The 19,965-nt window shown below is 48.1% G+C and overlaps 2 protein-coding genes and 1 long non-coding RNA gene across 3 annotated transcripts in view; 2 read left to right on the top strand and 1 right to left on the bottom strand.

Annotated features, from left to right (window-relative positions):
• Positions 1-19,965, bottom strand: part of NPC2 (NPC intracellular cholesterol transporter 2) — a 43,798-nt gene that overhangs the window by 4,273 nt on the left and 19,560 nt on the right. The gene's annotated exons all lie outside the window — the stretch shown is intronic.
• ISCA2 (iron-sulfur cluster assembly 2) lies at positions 1,400-2,978 on the top strand. Its single transcript, XM_058835767.1, has 4 exons — positions 1,400-1,644; positions 1,805-1,973; positions 2,105-2,220; positions 2,412-2,978. The coding sequence occupies exons 1-4, from the start codon at positions 1,415-1,417 to the stop codon at positions 2,584-2,586; spliced, it is 690 nt and encodes a 229-aa protein (XP_058691750.1). The 5' UTR covers positions 1,400-1,414; the 3' UTR covers positions 2,587-2,978.
• LOC131577738 (uncharacterized) lies at positions 12,003-16,142 on the top strand. The gene is made up of 3 exons (XR_009277271.1): positions 12,003-13,130; positions 13,668-13,732; positions 15,331-16,142. It is a non-coding gene; the product is annotated as an uncharacterized LOC131577738 (long non-coding RNA).

Raw genomic sequence — 19,965 nt, 5'->3', positions numbered from 1 at the left:
AGAACATGAGTCTCTCCTCAGCACAGCAGATTAATAATTATATTAACTGTGAGTGACTCTAGCTGGCCTTTTCCTCATTCTTTCAGTCTGCAGTAATCATTTCAGCAATGTCCCAAAGACCCTTGAAGCTGTTTGCCACACTTCTATCACTTAACACCTCTGTGTCACTTTAACACAGTAAAAATGAAGTCAACTCCAAAGTAAGTGTCTGTTTTTTGGAGCTACATCCATTCTCCAAAAGGTGTTCACAGTGAATACAGTAACAACGTGGAGAAATGAAGCAAGACCAATCTAATACACCCTACAGGAGTGAGAAAGACAATGCAATATGGAAAAAAATCAGGCTTGATCCCTCCTTGTCTTTTCTCCCGGGATGTTTTCATTCCCTCCTCCAAAGTGGTCAGCTTTTGGGATGCTACACTGATAATTATCGAGAAACACTCCAATAGGTTTTTATTTAAATATTCAGTGTTCCGATATGCCTGATGAGGATTCATCATCTATTGCATCAGACTATTGCAGATGTCTGCGTTAGTACCAGTCCTGCTGGGACCCTGCCTGTAGTACTTTCCTGGCTTTATCCTAGCATCATTAGAGCTAACCCAAAAGAAAGCAAAATTAAACAGCTCAAACCAGTCTTTATTTACATGCTCAGGGTGGAACAAAAACCAAAACCCCGTGGTAAAAGAAGAATCACCTTGCCTGGAACAGGATGGTGAGAAAGCAAATTGTGACAAGGTCCTGAAAATCCTCTGACGGTAAATCACCCTCTCCTGCTGGGATAACAGGTTTTCTTCCACCAGTCTCCCACACAGTCACTGTATGACTCTGCACAGGCCTGGCTAGGGCTGAGGAACAGGATTCCTCCCCCAGAAGCACATGAGGAACAAAGAGATAGAGACTCTTTTAACCACGAGATCATCCGTGACCGACCGGCCAGGCCGCTGTCACACGGCAGACGATCAGGCGGAGCTTACACCACCGGGGGAGGGCAACGTGCCCCGGGGGCCCTCAGGGGCCCGCCAGGAGTCGGGTGGGCCCTGCCGGGGCCGGGCCCCGTCCCAGCTTCCTGCGGTGGGAAGCGAGGAACAGTGTGGGTGTGAGGCTGAGCACAGCCGGTAGTGCCGGGCCAAGCACTCCAACGAAGGAAGACTGGCCTCCACCTCATAAAGGAGAGCAAACCAGAAAAGCCGGGATCAGGGAGAAACCCTAAAACCCCTCATCCCTGGCCCCGTGTTTGCTCTTCAGCCTACCCAACTCCCCTGCGGCGGCACCTTGATCCTTCTCTGGGTTCTGCTCAGGATAACTTTACAGCTAATCCTGGGACAAGCATGCGCTGACGGACAGCGCTCGCTGTTTATTACTCTTCGCTGCCTCATGGCTGCAAACACCGCCAAGAGGGAACAGGAGTTTCATGCCTCTGTGCGCCTGTAACACGCTCGCCGAGGCCGCGCACCGCCCACAGCCAGTCCCGGTGCCACCGCCTCGGCCACCGCCGCCCCGGTGCCGCCCCGCTGTGGGCGCGGCCGCTCCCTCCCGCCGCGGCCGCACTTCCGCCATGGCGGCGGGGCGGGGCTGGGCTGGCATGGCGGCGCCGGCGGCGCTGCGGCGCTCGTGGATGTTGGTGCTGGGCGGCGGGACGAGGTACCGTTCTCTTGGGCACTCGGCCCCTTGGACCCTCCCTCGGGAGCACAGAGCGGCCCCGCTGCCCGGCAGGGGTGGTGACTGCAGGGGCGGGGCCCGCCGCCCGCTCCTGGGGCGCGGACCCCTCTGAGGCGCCCCTTCTCCCTTCTTCCCGAGGCAGCCGGTGCTCCGCTTCCCCGATCTCAGGCCGAGCGCTGCCGAGGCCCCCGGCCAGACCTGCCCGCCCAGCTGTCTCCCTGCTGCGCTGGGCGTCGTCCTTCTCCGAGCCGGGCCCCACGGAGAGTGGCCCCAGCGAAGGACAGATCTTCCTCAGCGAGAGCTGCGTGAAGGTGCGGACTTTGGGAGGGGGTCTGGTGTCTTTGGAGGGGTTTCCACACTGCCTGCCCTGCCGTCAGGCAGAGGAGATGTTTGAGTGCAGGCCTTTTAATCCTCTTTTATTTATTTATTTATTTATTTGTAGAGACTCCTGGAGATCGCAGAAGGATCAGAGTTTCTCAGGCTGCAGGTGGAAGGAGGTGGCTGCTCTGGCTTCCAGTACAAGTTTTCCTTGGACACAGTTATCAATCCTGATGACAGGCAAGGATCAAGGGGTGTTTTGATCATCAGGTGTTCCTGTTCTTGGCAAAAATGGCAGGAGGGGTATTCATGAGATGATAGTATCGTGCACTGAAGGGAAGAAGCCTGTGAGATAAGGAATGTACTGAGGTTGTGTTTCTCTGTAAGGTCTTTGGCGCAGTTAATGGTTAAATATGCTGCTTTTTTTGCAGAGTGTTTGAACAAGGTGGTGCCCGTGTGGTTGTGGATGTGGACAGCCTGGCCTTTGTGAAAGGATCCATGGTGGATTTCAGCCAAGAGCTGATCAGAAGCTCCTTCCAGGTGGTGAGCAACCCCCAAGCAGAGAAGGGTTGCTCATGTGGGACTTCCTTCTCTGTCAAATTCTGACTGGACTTAGCACGGATGGACACTGTTTGCAGACACTTTTGGCAGTCTCCAGAGGGTTTATGTTTTCTCTTTTCCCTGCTGCTCCCTCTCATCTCCCTTCCCCTGTGACACAGCTGTTACACATAACTGCAGCTGTGTGCGTGTTTGCACTGAGCCTGTCTCCAAGGCTTTTTGGCCTTCCCTTCAGGAACGATGAAGTAACCATGAGCATGCACACAGGAGCATCTTCAGCGCCTTGTGAACCACTGGCCATGTGGTGCTGAGTGGCCTGCCCATTCCTGAATGTGTAATTACTTAACTGTCTCTGCAAGAGAAGGCTGTATATATATATATATATATATGTGTGTGTGTGTTTATTGAAAATTTTTACTAAAAAAAGTCTATGAAATTGATGGGTATTGCTTGTGCATTTACATGTGGGTAAAATCTGGGTTCTTTCAGGTTAGTATTGCTTATTCCTTGTCTTTAAGTGAATGGGACTTGGAATCTTTCTCACATGTACCGCTGGCTCTTCACTGCCCAGCTTACTGGCTTTTCCAGATACTTTTCTCTTTTCTTGATGAACAGGATTCTCTTGGTCTCAGGAGCCCATGGTGGATTTGCTGTAAATTCCTGGGATGATGGTTTTTACTTCTTCAGAGTAAGTGAAACCAAAAAAATTGAGGTAGGAAGAATTAATAGCTTATGTCTTTTATATATAAAAAGAAGAAAAACCTTGTATATATATAAAAAAATAAAATACACACCTCTCTGTGCTCTGTTGATATTTTAGGCTGTTCCTAAGCCTGACCTGGAGTTTTAGGTCATACAGACTCTCAGGTTTCATAGTGTGGTTGCTGCCTGCTCTTGCCAGCAGGAAGGGAGGTTAAAGTGATAGAAACAGAGGAGAACAGGAGTACTGCCTAAGGGTTCGCAAGTCCTTTTGACTTAGAATTGTCTGGGAAGCTTTTCCGTAACTAAGTTTACCATTTAGTCTCTGTCTAACATGTCTGGTTTGATGAAAGACTGGAATAGCTCCACTCCTTTCTAAGACTCCCATGGAATGGAAAATCTAGAAGTTTCCAGAATAACATCCTTTCGATTAGTCATTTTCTATAGTTTTTTTATCTGCCAGTAGATGTCTTTTAAGTCAGTGATTCACCTGCTTCTGGATGAAAGGAGAGATGGGGAAGCTATTTTTATTCCCTCTTTTGTATTTTATCTGATCATAACCAAATTGTTTAAGACTTGAGTGTTTCACGTGAGTGTGGGAGCACTGCATGACTTTGGTCTCAAGGGAATCCGCCTATGGCAAACTTTTCAGGACCACAGGCATTTTTTTGTTAACTTCCCAAACACCTTTTAAAATTATTTAGTAGTGCATGTGTTCACCACTGTTTTGGCTATTTAGTGCTCAGAGCTGATAGCCAGCTAGTTTCATTAGCAGATGTTAGAGGACCTTGTAGATGATCTGCTCTTTGTCACATAGGGATGCGTATCAATAGGGTGTGGAGCAGTGGCTCTTTCAGTTTAGCCCTTTCTATTTCCTGTAGTCAACATCTGCCTAGGTATGTTGCTATCAGAGAGCTGTCACATTTTGTAAAAGAGACTAAAAGAGTGTGGTTGAAAGATTTGTCTAAACGCTTTCAGGGTGTTTTAACCCTACCTTTATGCTCCCAGATCTTGAAGGTGATGTCAGACAGAAGTGCCTTTGAAAAGTGTAAGACTTAAAGCTTGTGTAGGTAGAATACATTAGATAAACTCAATTTCTTTCAGCTGGAATAGCTATAAGTAGGCCAGAGGAGTTGCTTTCTGAACCAGGAAAATCCATTCTTGATGCATTTCACACAGACTGACCCTCTTTTGAGGTCTTTTATGGGAAGTCCCTTTTGAGATCTTTTAGGGGAAATAAAAGTGCAGCGGTAGTGCTGGAGAGGTAACAAACAGGCAGCTACCTTGGACTAAAGCCAGCCTTCAGGCCCTGTAAACATGCAGGCTGCATCTTGGATTACTCTTCTTGCTAAATGTGTCTAATGTCTGTTCAACCTAGCCAGGTTCTGCTTGCCTACACTTGATCTGTACCGATGCAGTAGATGGAGCAAGTGCTGTCCCCATGGAGTGCTGGGAGACCTTCCCAGAGGGTCTACCTCTCTCTCCAAGGGGCTATGCAGAGGAAAAGGCTTTGGTGCCCACCAGTGTCACTTGCAGCGTTGCTGTGAATCCCGCAGGTGTGATGTGCACTGCCTGCGGTTCTGGCAGTACTGCTCTGACTGCACTAGGTGGACCCCTTACTCCTTGGGACTCACTGCACTGGACATACACAGGCATTCTGGGGTGAGGATGGATTTGCTCCATGCAGGACCTAAGCAAAAGCAAAAGTTTCTTTGCAGCTGTCTGTTTTGGAGGCAGGCTGGTATTGCTGTAGTGTGGTCTTTAGATCAGAGGAGCTGCTAGGAGCTGGAGAGATTCCAGGCCATCCACCATGTTGTCTTGGTTTCCTAGTCCTGCTTCTCGGGAGAAGGTGTAACCTATTGGCAAAAGCTACTGGTTTTCCAATTCCCATTAGGGAATGGGTGCAAAGGGCTATCTGTCGCCTCCTGAGTTGTCCTGGCTCTTTAGAATCTGTCAGTACATGAGAACTTGTGTCAATATTAGGAAGTCAGCAAAGGGGCTCTTGTTGACAGAGCAGTACAAAGGTGATCTTGGTGTATTTTGGCTGTGTGGGCAGAAAAGGCTAGATATTGGTTCCTACTGAAAAAGCCTAACCTGTCAAGTTTTGTGCACTAAATAGGTGACAGAGATGGTATCACACTGTAGCCTGTGGGGCAAGACTTGTGGTGCCAAGAGAAGAACACAGAAGATGAGACAGGGGATCTGATGCTGCTTGGCACATGAGGGACTGCCAAGGCATATCTGCAGGAGGTCTGCAGTGTGGGAATATTTGGGAGCCCTTGTACTGAACCACTGATAAGAAGCTGAAGGAGCTGGAGGTGATGTCTTCACTTCATGCCAAATGAGAAACTGCAGTGGAAAATCTTTCTCTGCTCCCACATAAAGAAGGAGGATTCTTTCAGTTCACCCACCTGACAAGGAATGAATGATCAAGAAAGATATTTATGGAAACCTTAAGATGAAATTTCAAGGGAAAAGGGCACAATCAGTGTCACTAACAAGAAGGTAGAAGAAGGTGGAATAGAAATTCTCCCTTTGGTGACAGTTTCTGGGAGCTCTGTAGACTCTTGTTGGTAGATGACCAGCATATCCTCAGCCTGTGACTGGCTCCGTTCTTTAGATTCAGTATCTACTGTGGCCTCTTAACTGGGAGTCCCCACTTCAAGGCCTCAAGCCAGGCAGTGGTAGGGAAATAGGAGATCTTTTTTATCCCCTCTTTTTCATGGTTTAGAGATATGCATGAGTGCTATGCTTGTGTTGGTGGGCCCCTGTGTGGTATCATTTACTACGAAGAGCATTTTGAGGTGAGTGGCTACAACAGGGCCAGTGGCCAACCTAAGGTAAATGTTAGGGAAATAGCTGTCCGTCTCACCCACAAATTTTTATCCGCAAAATTTCACTAATCTCAGACCTTTCTCTTGTGTCATTATACATCTGTACAGAGCTGTTGGGTGAGTCAGGAAGATAACTAAGGTTGAGGAACCAGTACCCTCTGGATGACACCCACTGGGACTTCTGCTTCTCCCACACAGTAGTGTAATTTCTTGCCACTTTAAGGGCTTGTCTGAATCCAGCACCTGGGGGAGGAATCACTGAACAGTGGAGGAGGCAATAATGGGAAGGCAGAAGTGCATGAAAGAAGTCTTCTCTTGTCTGTGTCCCACGCTGTGAAGGCACATGCCTTGTACCAAGACTGTTTTCAATCTTGCAAACATTTCAAACATCTGGTGGCAGCTGCAAGTAAAAAATCAAAGTTTTTAAAATTGAGTTTTTACACTGTGAACAGTTTACACTGTAAGCGGGACTGGTTAGTGGAGTTTATTGTATTAACGAATGATAATTCCCTGAGTTGGAAGGGACCCACAAAGATCATTGAGTCCTACTCCTGGCCCACACAGGATAGCCCCAAGAGTCACATGTACCTGAGAGCATTGTCCAAATGCTTCTTGAACTCTGGCAGGCTTGGTCCTGTAATCATTTCCCCATGGAGCCTAATCCAGTCCCAGTCACCCTCTAGGTGAAGAATCTTTTCCTAATATCTAATCTAAACCTCCCCTGACACAACTTCATGCCATTACCTTGGGTCCTGTCACTGACCACCACAGAGATCAGTGTCCACTACTCCTTCTCACAAGGAAATTGTGACTGCAGTGAGGTCTCCCCTCAGTCTCCTCCAGGCTGAACAGTAACTGAGTGACTTCAGCCACTCCTCATACGGCTTCCCCTCCAGCTCCTTCACCATCCTCATTGCTCTCCTCTGGACATTCTCCAATACCTTTATATCCTTATATCGTAGCACCCAGAACTGCCCCCATCACTCGAGCTGAGGCTGCCCCAGTGCACAGCAGCACAGGACAATCCCCTCCCTTGCCTGGCTGGCCATGCTGTGCCTGATACACCCCAGGACAGGGTTGTTCCTCCTGGCTGCCAGGGCACTGCTGGCTCAGATTCAGCTTGACATCAACCAGGACCCCCTGGTCCCTTCCCATGGGGCTGCTTTTGGGATTTCAGAGAAAAATTCACAGCAAGTGTGCTATATTTCCTGATGAACTGCTACAACACATACTTAAGGACTGAACCAAAAAATTGTCTCCACTAGCAAAGACCACCATCAAATTCATTAGCAGAGAGTGACAGCATGTGCAGTGTTTTGATGGTCCCTTTTCTTTGCCTGTTTTCATGCACACCAGCCAAAGCTCTCAGCATGCTGCTCTGGAATGGGCCACAGCTGCCAGAGAGACTGGCAGTAGGGGAAGGGATAGCCTTGTGTAATGGTGTGTTTGATACAACTGTCAGTCAGCCTGGATAAAGAACCACAGTTGAAGGACATAGAGCATTGGCAAGAATAAATTATAGCCACCTGTATTGTATCAAACTTCTGTTTGGGAAGCTTTTTGTTGGATTTTTTTTTATTTTATTTTTTCCCCTTTTTCTTTTTTTTTTTTTTTTTTTCTTTTTTTTCTTTTTTCTTAAGAGGATGAATCCTTGAACCAAATGCCATTAGGGGCTATGTAGAGGATTAATGATGCAGTTCAGATCCTGCTGGGTTCTAAGGAATATGTTTGCTCTGTATGGTTTCCAGGATTAGGCTGCAATTGGCTTTGATCTGTGCAGATACCTGCCCAGGAAACAGCTCAGTAGATCATGAACTTTGGGTTGGTTTAGTATCCAGCTGTGGACAGAAATATTGTGTGAGTCAGCTGAAGCTGTTCATGACAGTGAGATGGGCCATTACACCAAGGCTGTGATTCCACAACCCGTGGGGAGCAGTTTGTGTACAGTGCTTCCTGCTGCTGGCCTTCCTAGAACTTGTATGGCTCTTAATATCTCCTTCTTGAGCAATAAGAGTTTATGGTCCTAGTCTTTGTTGTTGATTAGAACCCAAGTTTGTGCCCCTGTTTTAATCAGTGCTCATTTACCTTTGGCATCCTTCAGAGGAACAGAATGGTATGTCTTTCAGTTGCCATGGAAACAGTGAGACTAAATGCACATTTCCATGGCAACCTGCCATTATCTTCAGCTCTATCTGTGGGTCTCGTTTTCTGACCATGGGGGTGGGGTGGTGAAAATGAAACTTCATCTCTTAAAAAATAAAATTTAAAAAATAAAAAAGATGCTACCAACACTATCAACACTACCCTCTTTCCTCCTCTACCTCAGGCTTGGGGCTGAGAGAGGCCCGTAACTACTGCCACCATGCCATGTACCGAGGCTCCAAGGTATTCTCTTCAGCTCCTTCTCTTCTTCAGCCTCTAAAAATAGATACATTCAGAACAATTTGATGACAATGCTCCAGCACTTCTCTGAATTCTTTGTTTCCTCAACTAATGTTCCTAGCAAAGGCTATTGAAGTTAACTGAACTTTCCAAAAGGTTGCAACGGTCAAAGTGTCCCAGCTTCTTTGGTCCAAAGGGTCAAGGGTTAATTACAGGGTCTAAGACTCCAAGCAGAAGAAGCTTTTTTCTGCTGTGACTGCAGGCAGCAGGGCACATCACATTAGCCTTGGGAGTGAGGGATGTTCTTGCAAGGGGGGCAGCTTTGACTATTGAAGGAGGCAGCACCCATCACAGAGTTAGGGATGAAAGTCAATGCTTATCTGTTTTGTGTGTGACTCAGGAGATATAGGGCAGAGAAAACAGGTGTATGCTTATGATGCATCTAGTAGTCCACCAGCCAGAAGTGCTTTTGGCCACTGCTAAAATTTCTGCCTACCCCAGCCACTGAGTCAGGAAAAGGACAAAATCTGCTGTACTTTGAGCAATTGCACACAGCTGTTCCTTAAGCCCATTTTCATTATTCTTGTTCTAGCTGGCTTGACCTTTAGCTAATTCATTTTATTCATGGTCTAATCTTGGTTACTGAGGGAAAAAGCTTGTGCCTTGCACATTTCTAGCCTGATGCAATAGTTATCCAGGGAGAGAATGTGGTAGAGCTCTCCTTCTACATATGCCCCAGTAGTCTTTACCACATGCTGAAGCAGAGGATGATAAACCTCTGTCCATTCAGATGTCAGCATGGAGACAGAGGTGATCTTCACAACAGGTCAGCCAAGTAAGGCACATGCTGCATAAGCACAATGGTTTTCCTTGCTGTAGTGGATCATACATTACAAAGAGCTGTCACAGTCAGCCTGGGTTTGTGTTGTTTCATCAAGGGAAGAACAAAGACCAGTGAGTCCTCTACATTGCTGAACTTGCGGGATTCCACCCTGGAAAGATTACTGTCTGGACACATTGCCAGGGTTTGGCTGGGAGCTATTGCTTGAAAGACACTGAAAATGTTCTCTGAGATGTGGGGCCCTCCTTCAGTGCTGAGCACTGGGCCAAACTCTGTAGTTCGCATGGACAGAAGGTTGCTGGAGGATGTGCTGCTGGTGCTGGACCAGGCTGGCTTGGCTCCATGAGGTGCCAAGGTAGAGGGTACAGAGAAAGGTTTACTGTACGTGCTTTGTCTGCAAAGCAGTGGCTGCCCTCTGTCTGCTGTGGGGAGCTAACCTGCTGTTCAACAGCCTGAGAGCAGAAACAGCCTCTTACTGCTGAGGGCTGCTGTGGGCTGGCGAGTTTGTTCTGTGGATTAGGACCTGCAAGAGGTTTCCAAGCTGGCTCAGTCCTAGCCCCACAGCAGTGGCTCAGAGCTGCAGCCAGGGTGGCTTTAGGTGCTTCCCCTCCTCAACAGCAGCTGACCAGGCACTGACTAGGAGTGGCAGGGCCTCCTGTTCAGCTTCTCCTTGGCATCCTGTGCTGCATCCAGGTGAGTGTGTTGGGCAGGCTTCGTGACAGGCTTCCCTTCACCTCCCTCCCTGTCCATGCATGATTGCCACAAGCTTCAGATATGGAAGATTTGTATTAAATATAGAAACTTTAGAGGGAAGAGCTAATAGCATTTGGAAAAGAAAATTCAGTAGCTGCCTTTGGTGACAAAGGCAGAAGTAATGGGGCAATGCTATTGTTAGCAGAACTTTATCTACCAATGTCTGCAAAAGCTTAGCGGGGAGCAGGAAAGCAGTAGGACTGTATGGCAGATACCTTGGCCTCTTAATAAAATGCTTCCCCCTGCTGCCACTGTCCTATGTTTCCTGATAACAGGCACAGGCCAGAAATAGGACTGCCATGGTGAAAGAATTTACTTAATCCTCTTCAGACTAAGCAAAAATGTATCAGTGAAGAGCAGTTTCACAGGACAGAGCTGAATTACATGAAAGAAAATTGTGTCTGCAAATCAAATAGAGCTCAAAGTATTGTGAGAGAGCAAAGGCAAAACAGGATGGTTTGGGAGAAGGGGGAATAGCCCAGAGAGATGCTTAGGGGTGGAAGGCAACAGGAGGTATATGCTGAGCCTCTCCCAGCTCTGCTATGGAAGCAGAGTTTGGTGGGTGGATGAAGTTCTCGGAAAGTGGGAGGACACTTAGAGCTGTCCAGGTATTGTAAGAGGCAAAAGAGCCTGGTGAGACATGGGAGACTGAGAAGACAAGAAGTGGTGAAGGGTTGGTATATAGTTCATGTAGACAAAAATGAAGGGGATGGCAGAACAAAGAGTAGGCAGACAGACCAAGGGAATGAAAGGCCTGGGGAGAGCATGTGCCCATGCCTGCTGGGCACCTGTCACCCCAAGATACAGCTGTTGGGGGTGCCAGATCCATGAAGTCACTTACCTGCTCTTCTCTGCCTTGGCTGAGCTTTGAATGGCAACAGTCTGTGCACAAGGACCATTAGCAAACTGAAACTGCCAAAGTCTCGGGGTGAAAACCTGCTGAAAACAGGAACATTACCTGCTTTTCAAGAACTGGGCCCCACTGGCCTCGAGAAAAGGCAGCAGATCTGAAAGCAAGAGTGCACAGAGCCTTGGTGATTGTTTTATATGCTTAGGAGCAAGAGCTAGTTCTCCAGAGCAGTAAAGGCTCCAGTTGTAAGGATTTGAGGAACAGGCTTCTGCCGCTTGAGAATGACTATTCTACAGTATCCTGGGCTTTTTGGGTTGCTGTCCTTTTGATCTGTGCTGGATGAGATAATTTTACAGGGCAGATGAGACTAAGTTTGGGAGACTTCCTGAAGATTGAGCCTTGGGGATGGACAGGGAGGTCCTAGCTCCCCTGGAGTTGCTCCAAACACCAAGTAGTTCAGCAGAACAGCTTATTTGAGAGAGTTGTTTGTTCCAAGACAAAAGGAGGGCACACTTTGCACAGCATGTTTGATGCTGGGAACGGAGAGGTCTCACTTACTGCCTGAGCTCCTCACTTAATGATCAGATGTGAAGGGCTTGCTACACATGACCCTGCAATCTACCTCTTGCCCAGAGGGACCTGATCACATCCTTCCAGGGAAGCTGATTTATATAACTTCTTTTGGAGTCTGTGCTCCTTTTGCACCCTCTCCTCTTGTTCATGTTTTTCAGATACATTTGATTTATACGTGCTTGTTCCCTTCCTCACAGGAATGAGTTTTGGTGCGTGTCAGTTGCGTGAGAGAAAAATTTATAGACCAAGCTGCAGAGGAAAGCAGCTGGGATCTTTCTTAGGAGAGCCGCAGTCGTTAATTATAGGAGTCTAACTAAACCTCAGCTCAGGCAAGAAGCATTTTCTAGATCTCCCTGCTTTCTTTTGTACCTTCCTGCACAAGTTGTCACATCAAAGTCAGGATTCAGGAACGACTGAAAACAACACCCACCTTTTTACATAAAAAAGGGATGCTGAGTGCCAGGGAGCAGCTCTCTTTCTGGCTCCCTCTTCTCACAAACTGGTGTGAGGGGCACTGCATCACTCCTCAGCAAGGGTTGCAGACAGCATTTGTCTGTCCCTTGGGCTTGCTCACGCTTCTTCCCTGCCTCAGGCAGCATGGTGATTCAGCTGCTACCTTACTAAATTCTCTGGGCTCTAATCTAAACACCTGCTTTCTCTCCCCAGCTCAGTTCTGTGCAGGCAGGCCTGATCCTTGGGACAGCAGGTTTCCCAAGAGTACATTTTATTAGCAGAGTCACTGTAGAGCTGGGTATCTGGGTCCATGTGTGCATCGCTGGCCAAGCCAGTAGCACTGGAAAGGATTTTCCCTGTATGACTTTACCCCAGGGGAAGAGAGGGAGGAGATGTAAGCTGGGCATCCTTAAAAGCCTAATACTTCCTATGTGTGTGCCTCTCCGATATGTTTTTGGCTGATGATCCCAGTACAGGCCATGCTATTCAGACTGCCTACACAGATAGCTTGTCTTAACTTGGCCAACATGACCTTTGCTCATGTCACCTCATGTTCTGTAATGCTGAGATAAGAGTATCAGCAGGAGTCTGTCTGCATTAACAGCTAAGTGATACTAAAAGTAAAGAACTGGGAACATACCTAGGGTAGATAAAACTGGTTTGGTGTCTTTGACAAAGAAAGTTGTTACATGTTTTCCTCAGAGTTTCACAGGGCTGCCAGGACATGTGTGCCTAACCAAGGGCACTGTCATCAGAAGCTGATATTGGTGCCCCAGATGGATGTTCATGGCCTTTTGCTGGGGCTTGGATAGGGAGAGAAAGAAAGGGAGGCACTGGCTCACTAATTGAGAGGCATTCTCTCTCTGCTGCCTTTCTGCTGCTCAAAGGGGAAGGCAGAACCCGTGCCTGATGAGAGCCTCTCGCCTGTGCTGAGACCCCTCTTAAAAGCTGCTAAACATTAAAAAATAAGAAAGAAAAGAATTCTGTGAACACTTTGATAGTCCTCACAAGAAAGTGAAACAGAAGAGCATTTGAGCTGCACATAAGAAAACCTCTGTATATTGGTAGGGGAAGAAAGGCTGGTGAAGCTGAAATCTGGCAACAGTTCCCAGCTGGTGAGGGAGGTGCTTTGGTGCTTTTCTGCTGCAAGCTCCTGTCATGACTGATGAAGAGACAGAGAGGAAAAGCACAGAATCCTCTGTAGGCAGTAAGTAGCACCTCAACCCCCACCCCATGGTGTTGGTGGGATGGGGAGGCCGAGCCAGCGCTCATCCTCTGCCTTCCTGTAGGGCCTTGGCCCTGGGCTCACCGCAGCAGAATCACCCAGCCTCATCTCATCATGCCTCCTCCTGCAGGACCCCTTCCCACTGCGGGAGCCTCCCAGCCAGGCAGCTTTCCCCTGCTTCGCATCCTGCCGGGTTTCCATAGCAATCGGTGGTGGCAGCTGTGCGGGGAAGTCAATGGAGGGAAATGAGGGTTTCTTCCTGTCCTGGGCCAGCTGAAGGCTGGGAGAACAGGACCATCCTGATGCTACTGATGAAGGTAGCACCACTCAGGCTGCCCCAGTTCACCCCAAGCCAGGCCAGGCACAAGAATGTGATGGGAATGCATAGATCCCAGGGCTCTGCAGAGCAGGTTTTGGGGACCTGCAGGCACCCCAGAGCCATCCTCAAACACCCTGCCCTGCTAGAAAACTACTGATACTGAACTAATGCCACTGCTGATTTTTTGTCTTCTTCCATAGCCTCCATGTCTTTCACTCCTCAGCCTGCACAATTTTTTCCCCCTGGCACATTGTCAGTCAGTGAGGTAAGAAATTAATTTTTGCTTTAATGGAAAACACTTTGGAGGGAGGCAGGGAGGGTGGAGGGGCACAGGGAACTTTGGCAGCAGCATTTTTATTCCCAGGATGGGGCAACAGGGCAGTGGAGTAAAACCTCAGGGAGGGAGAAAAGGGAGAGGAATACAGATATTCAAGAGAGTGCTCCAGCACAAAGAGAAGGAGGATCCTGCGTAAGCTCTCTGTACACTTGGCTTCATGGGGAGACTAAATTTTATCATCTGCTAACCCATCCCTATTCCTCAATACACAGGTAGGAGGAAGGGGGAGACCTGCTCATTCGAACCAAATGGAAAACTTGAGGGGCTACTTGCAAAAAATAAAATGAAAATGCCAATTTGAACCCCAAATATTTCATACTACTTAGCTTTTAAAAAAAAATTAAAAGATAGGTTAGTTTTGAAATGGAACTGTCATGTTGAAAGAAAGCCAAACTACTTCATTTGTAAAGTGTCCAAACATAATGTTTTGACATTTTCAGGAAAAAAATTGTTCCATACATTTTCAGATAAATCTTGCTACAAATATGTCTGAAAAGTTTGGCATCCTGAAAACTGCAATTTGAGGCAAGCTTCACATGTGCCAAGCATGTTTCACATGTTCCTGGGCACAACCCAGGCATCTGAAGCACAGCAGTGCTGGGCAACCCCTGGAGAGCTGCCCAGGAAGCAGAGCTGCTTGACACAATTTGGGCAGGTCCTATTTGTGCCCAGGGCAGCTCCATGTGGCTGCCTTTTGGTTTCCCTCTGACCCAACTCCCACCAGCACTTCTCTGCCTGCAGCAGGGAGTGTGGCATGGGTACCCACAGGATGTTCCTGCTCAAGCCTCTGCTCTGCTGTAGGGGTGAAATCTAGGGCCCTGATTATATTTAGTGTATGATAGTGGGGAAAGGAACTATAAATAAGCTAGAACCATCCTTCAATTGTTCATGCAGCATTGGGGAAAGAAACACAGAGGTTTCTGGCATAATCATGTTCATAATCAAGGGGACTCTTGGAGAGCTTGAATGCAAGATTTATAGATTGGAGAGAGAGGAGCAGGCACAGACACTGAATGCTGTGTCCTGTGTAGCCTATTGAGAGATTTATGTGCTTTTCAGCAGCAAGATTAGATGTCAAGAGGAGATTACCATTTACAGCACAGTGTACCCCCTGCACACTGAGACCTCTGGTCTCACACAGCACCTCTGTGCTGGGCACAGGCTGCAGTACAGCTTTGACCTCCTACACACCTCTCACCAATTCCTACCCCAGGTCTCAGCAGGTTAGAGAGGCTAAGGGCACAAATCTGGGAGGGGATTTCACATTTGCCCCTGCCAGACAGGGCTGGGCTGTCTGGGGCTTGTTTTGAGCTTGAATAACACAGACCTTTAGAAGATATGTCCTTGAGTTGGGAAGGTGACCAAAGCTGGTGCCAGGAAGAGCCCTCTGCCTCATTTCTTGGCTTACATAGCTTAAAGCTTGCCTGTCACAATAACCTTTTCTGGCTCACCGTGAGACCTGAGAGTCTCTGACCTATTTCCATGAATTCAGCATTTTCCTGTCTTCAGCGCTTCTTCTCCTGCAGCCTGGAGGAGGGAAAGAGAGGCTTGCCAGAGGAAGTGTGAGGAAAATACATCTGCAAAGGTAAGAGAGAAAAAAGCAAGCAGCAGTTGTGACTCGAGCTGCCTGCAAATCCCTAGAGGGACTGGAGGACTGCTGAAAACATCTCCACTGAAGCAGCTCGCTCCTGAGAATGCCTTGTGTCACTGCAACAGGCTTGACACCAGCACTCCCAGACCAGAGCCCTGAGGACCTCTCAGCCCTGACAGCTGCCAGAGACACTTACCTTAAGCCAAAGCAGGCAACAGGGTTAACATCCTTCCCCTTTGGGGGGCTGGAAACATTCCCTGGAGCCTGGTTCCTCCAAGTCAGGCCATACATAGCAGCAACAGATAATGATAAAGATTCGTCTTGGGGCACAGGTCTTCTCTGTATATATTCCTGCTTTAATACAAAATAGCTCAAGAAATAAAGCTGTTTCGTGCCTGCAGCCAAGGCCAAGGCTCCTTGCAGCAGCCAAGGACCATGGATAGGTACAAGACAGCCCCTGTGGCAGCTGGATAGTCCAGAGCAGACAGATGAAGCTGCACTCCCTGCCCACCTGACTCCCAGCACCAGTGGCTGCAAGCTTTACAGAAGAGAGCTCTGGTTGTTCTGACATTTAGAATAGATTAAAAATCGTTACAGGTTCTTCTGGAACAGTTTAGAAGGTGAAGCTATTGATTTTAAAACTCAACATCAGTTTTGTAAAAGAGTTGAAACCTTCCTGGTTTCCACCTGTGAACACCAGTGCCTGGCCATGGCTGACAGCAGGAGTACATTTATCACACCGCTCTCTGTCCCTGTTTCATCTCTGCCCTATGCATTGTGCAGGCTCATGTGATGGAGCACTCAGCTCCCCAGAAGCCTCTTAGTATATAAAGGGTGCTCGATCTCTTCCATTTTATGGATTAGCTAGGGATCGGTGTATTGCTTCTCTTTGTTGCCTGGTGCTGGGAGCAGTTTAGATGCTCCTGGATCCCAAGGACATGCCACTTTTGCCAAACCACTACTATTTCCTTCACAAGGCTTGCCCATAATGCAGGATGCAGCACTGCCAATGTTTCCTAGTTGCATAGTCCAGCTTACACTGTGGCAGGCTAGAAATTATTTATATTTTTAAAATAATAAAAAATATTAATATATATATAAAAATTTATTTGCAACTCACAGAAATATGCCTGTAGTCACTGGCCCCAAAGGAGAGGTGTCAAACTCCATGATCTTAGGAATGTTGTGAAGACTGACAGCACTGTCTGGTTGACAAGTGTTTGTGCTATCAGGGAACAAGTGGCCTGGTCCGCAGTGCTCCGTATGTATCCTCCTCCTCTGTCCCTTTACTTTTTGCACTCAGAGGACCCTGTGTTCAAGGAGAAACTTCACAGCTGCTGTCATTTATATCTTCTCATGACTTAGCTGCCTCAACCTCAGATGCCATTTCCCTCAGCTCAGTGTATCATCCTGCTCTGCCTCATCATGCTAATGGCAATTAATAACTTCACTGGTTGCACTCTAAGAACAGGCAAAGGTCCTTTTCTTCATGCCTCATGTTCATACCTGCACACTCACCTACTCCAGTTTTGGTTGCAGAGTTGGAGAGCTGCCCAAATTTTCCCTACTTGAGCTTTGCCCCGTTGGATGCCAGGACTACTGAGACCAGTTTGTTCCTGGCCAGCTGGCCTCTCTGGGTCATGAAGGATATCCAGCCTACCTTGGTGGGTACATGGACTTGCTGCGTACCTTGGACCACTGCTGAGGACAGGGATGCTCAAGCACATGTGCCCCTGCCATGATGTGCATTTGTGTTCTGGCCCTTCTGCAGAGCTCACTGTGCTGTGACACAGCCCATTTCACATGGTCTATGGCAGCAAGACAGCCAGGAAGCAGTAGGGACTTCAGTTCCAGGAGAATTAGGCAATACTTCTAGTAAAGGCATTTTGTCAGTCAGAGGTGTGAAAGACATCACAAAAGTGCTACACATCTGACACAGGGTAACACCAACCTTAGGCACACCTATGTGCTAAGATGGCTTCTTTTAGATTTTCTTTACTAGTCTAGGTGTTTTGCACTTATGATGAAAGAGCAGAGGCAGTGAGGTGCCAGGTACCACCAGCACAGGCAGTGAGGGCTTGGGAGCCCCCTGCCCTCCAAGTGACAAGCAGGAGGATGATCATCTTACACTGCCCCAAGCCCTCATGTTGGGTTCACCGCCAGATGACAGCCAGCTGGCACAACACCTTCCTGACTGAGCTCCTTAGCATCCCTGAGTGCCTCAGTATCCCCATGACTGCTGGGAGCAGGGAGGTCCCTCCTGTGGTGACATTAACGCAGCAAACTGCAGCAGTGCTTCAGCCCCTCAAATTTCTTTCTCTGTCAGCAGAAGTGAAATGAAATTGCCTCTGCTGCTGGCTCTGGAGCGAGCTTGTATCTCCTGGCCCTTAATCAGAGCAGATATGAAATTTCTTATCTGTTAAGTAAAACGGTGCTGCACTTCAATCCATCCAATTATTTTTTCCAATAAGTGTGAGTGAGGGGGCTGGCGGGGCCAGCTGTGGGAACTTGTACTGTCAGCAGTGTGCTGGCAGTGAAGGGACCCTGCCCTGGCAGGCGCTTCAACCCAGAGCAGCCCACACAGGAGCAGCTGAAAACATCCCAAAACACATGTTCTCCTGAGTCATGTGACCAGGAAAGTGCCTGGGGTGGAGTGCTGCGGGGGCAGGCTGGCAGGCAGGTCCTTTGAAGCTTGTTGTCCGCCAAAGTGATTTCCAGGAATCCCCCCTGCCATGTGGCCACAGTGTGGTGTCTCTCATTTTGGCCTGGAGTGTGGGCACTGCAGGCTGTGGGCACTCTGCTTGGCACTTGTAAAGCAGAGATAACAGATTCTCTGTCAAATATCAGTCTGTCCTCAAGGCTAGCAAAATTGTCATTGAAGACCTGCCCAGAAGATACCCATCCACCTCCAAGGGGATGCCTGTGCTCAGCCCCAGAGCCTGAGGATCACCTCTAGCGAGAACTCAGCTGAGACCATAGAGGCCAACCCAACAGAGACAGCAAAAGTCAATGGCAATGAAGCAGCTTTCCCATCCTGGATCAGAACTTTCCGACAGCATCCAATGCCTGAGTCATTTCTCCATTCCCAGGAAGGCAACTATCCATCTTTTCTTTCTTGCCTCTTGAAAGTCAGCAATAGTGTGGTTAGGTGGGAAAGAGCATTAGAAAGGCTGACCTTGTCACATGTAGCATTAATGTGTGGGCATCTGGAAACTCCAGGCAGGGGTGGGGGCACAGAGAAAAAGGAAGTGTCAGAAAAGGAGGAAAAAAAATGGGACCAACCAGAAGGTGAGAGAAGGGACACAGGAGTGCTGCAGTAAGAAAAAAAGGGAGATGAACCAGAGAAAGAAGTCTTCTAGGAGAAGACAGGGCAAGGTAGAAAAAGAGAGGTAAAAATGAGACAAATGAAATTATCACAGAAGAGTCCTCCCTGCATTGTCCTTCTTGCAGTCACGCTGAGGGGCAGGTCTAACATTACTTTACTCAATGCAGCAATGACTGCAGCCTCCTGCCATTTCCCCTGTTGCTGTGCCTGCATCTCAAGGCAATAGCTGGGTGGGAGTGCCTCCTTTCTTTGGCACTCCTCTGCAGGGTGAGCAAGCTCCACAGGAGGGGTACCCAGAACTTGGACTCTGCAGCAGTGAAGCTAAAGACAGGGTAAGGGACAGCACTGTCAGCCACTGCCTGGACTTGGGTGCTCCTTGATGGTCCATAGGTGGTCAGAGCAGCCCCAGTGAGGCTTTCCTTCCCTTCATCTTGCGCCTCACTGTTACATTTGCCTGGCACCTCCCTGTTCCCCCAAGTCCTCTGCATTGCTGCACCCACTTCCCCAGCCAGCGCTCCCCCACCCCAGTGGCTGTGCCAAGGCCAGTCCTGGGCTCTGGTCCCCAGCTCCTCTAGCCCTTATGGGATCAGTCCTCTCTGCAGTCTTATGGATCCCTCACAGAACTTGATGGACCCAAATAATTCAAACAGTAACCAAAGCCCCTCTTTTGGGGAGGGGGTAGCAGGCACCAACCTCAGCTTTTGCAGGTGAGCTCTGTATTTCCTAACAGAGTGATGATGGAAGCTTCAGGGGGTTGGAAACCCTGAAAATCCCCTGCAACAGTAGTTGCTATGGCAAGCACCTTTCCAGACAGACCTCCACACCAGCAGCAGAAAGAGGATGTTCAAATAGAATAGGGGAAACAGTTCCCAATAGCTGTGCTGCCCTACCCAAGCCATCACACTGTGCTGCTTCACCAGGTCCATGCAGTTGCCTGAGAAGATGAGCAGCCAAAACACTGGGGAAGTAGAAGTCAAGCTACAGTTTCATGAGATGACAGCTAAATTTTATCCCAATTTTCCAATAATGACAATATAAAGTGCACAATAATTTAATGCAGTTCAGCAGTTAACATGCATGCCATCCCCTGTTAATTGGGAAATTGTTTTGCAAGCTTTTGCATTAGCAAAAGAAGAAAGAGAAGCTCATTCAAGGCAGAGAAAGTTGATCTCTATCTAACTGATAAAAATAGCAATTGACAATTTCTTCTGAATTTCTGACTTTGAGTGAAACAAGGAATCTTTC

Source organism: Poecile atricapillus, chromosome 1 (assembly GCF_030490865.1).
Source record: "Poecile atricapillus isolate bPoeAtr1 chromosome 1, bPoeAtr1.hap1, whole genome shotgun sequence".
NCBI classification, from domain to species: domain Eukaryota; kingdom Metazoa; phylum Chordata; class Aves; order Passeriformes; family Paridae; genus Poecile; species Poecile atricapillus.
The sequence above is the reverse complement of the archived record's forward strand: the minus strand, read 5'-3'. Positions and strand labels throughout refer to the sequence as shown.

What these genes read in the sequence shown, in the direction of transcription:
- ISCA2 (XM_058835767.1), top strand. Translation starts at nt 1,415, where the DNA reads ATGCCTCTGTGCGCCTGTAACACGCTCGCCGAGGCCGCGCACCGCCCA. An exon ending in GTGCTGGGCGGCGGGACGAG is followed by an intron (nt 1,645 to 1,804) that starts GTACCGTTCTCT and finishes TTCCCGAGGCAG; the next exon opens with CCGGTGCTCCGCTTCCCCGA. An exon ending in TCAGCGAGAGCTGCGTGAAG is followed by an intron (nt 1,974 to 2,104) that starts GTGCGGACTTTG and finishes ATTTATTTGTAG; the next exon opens with AGACTCCTGGAGATCGCAGA.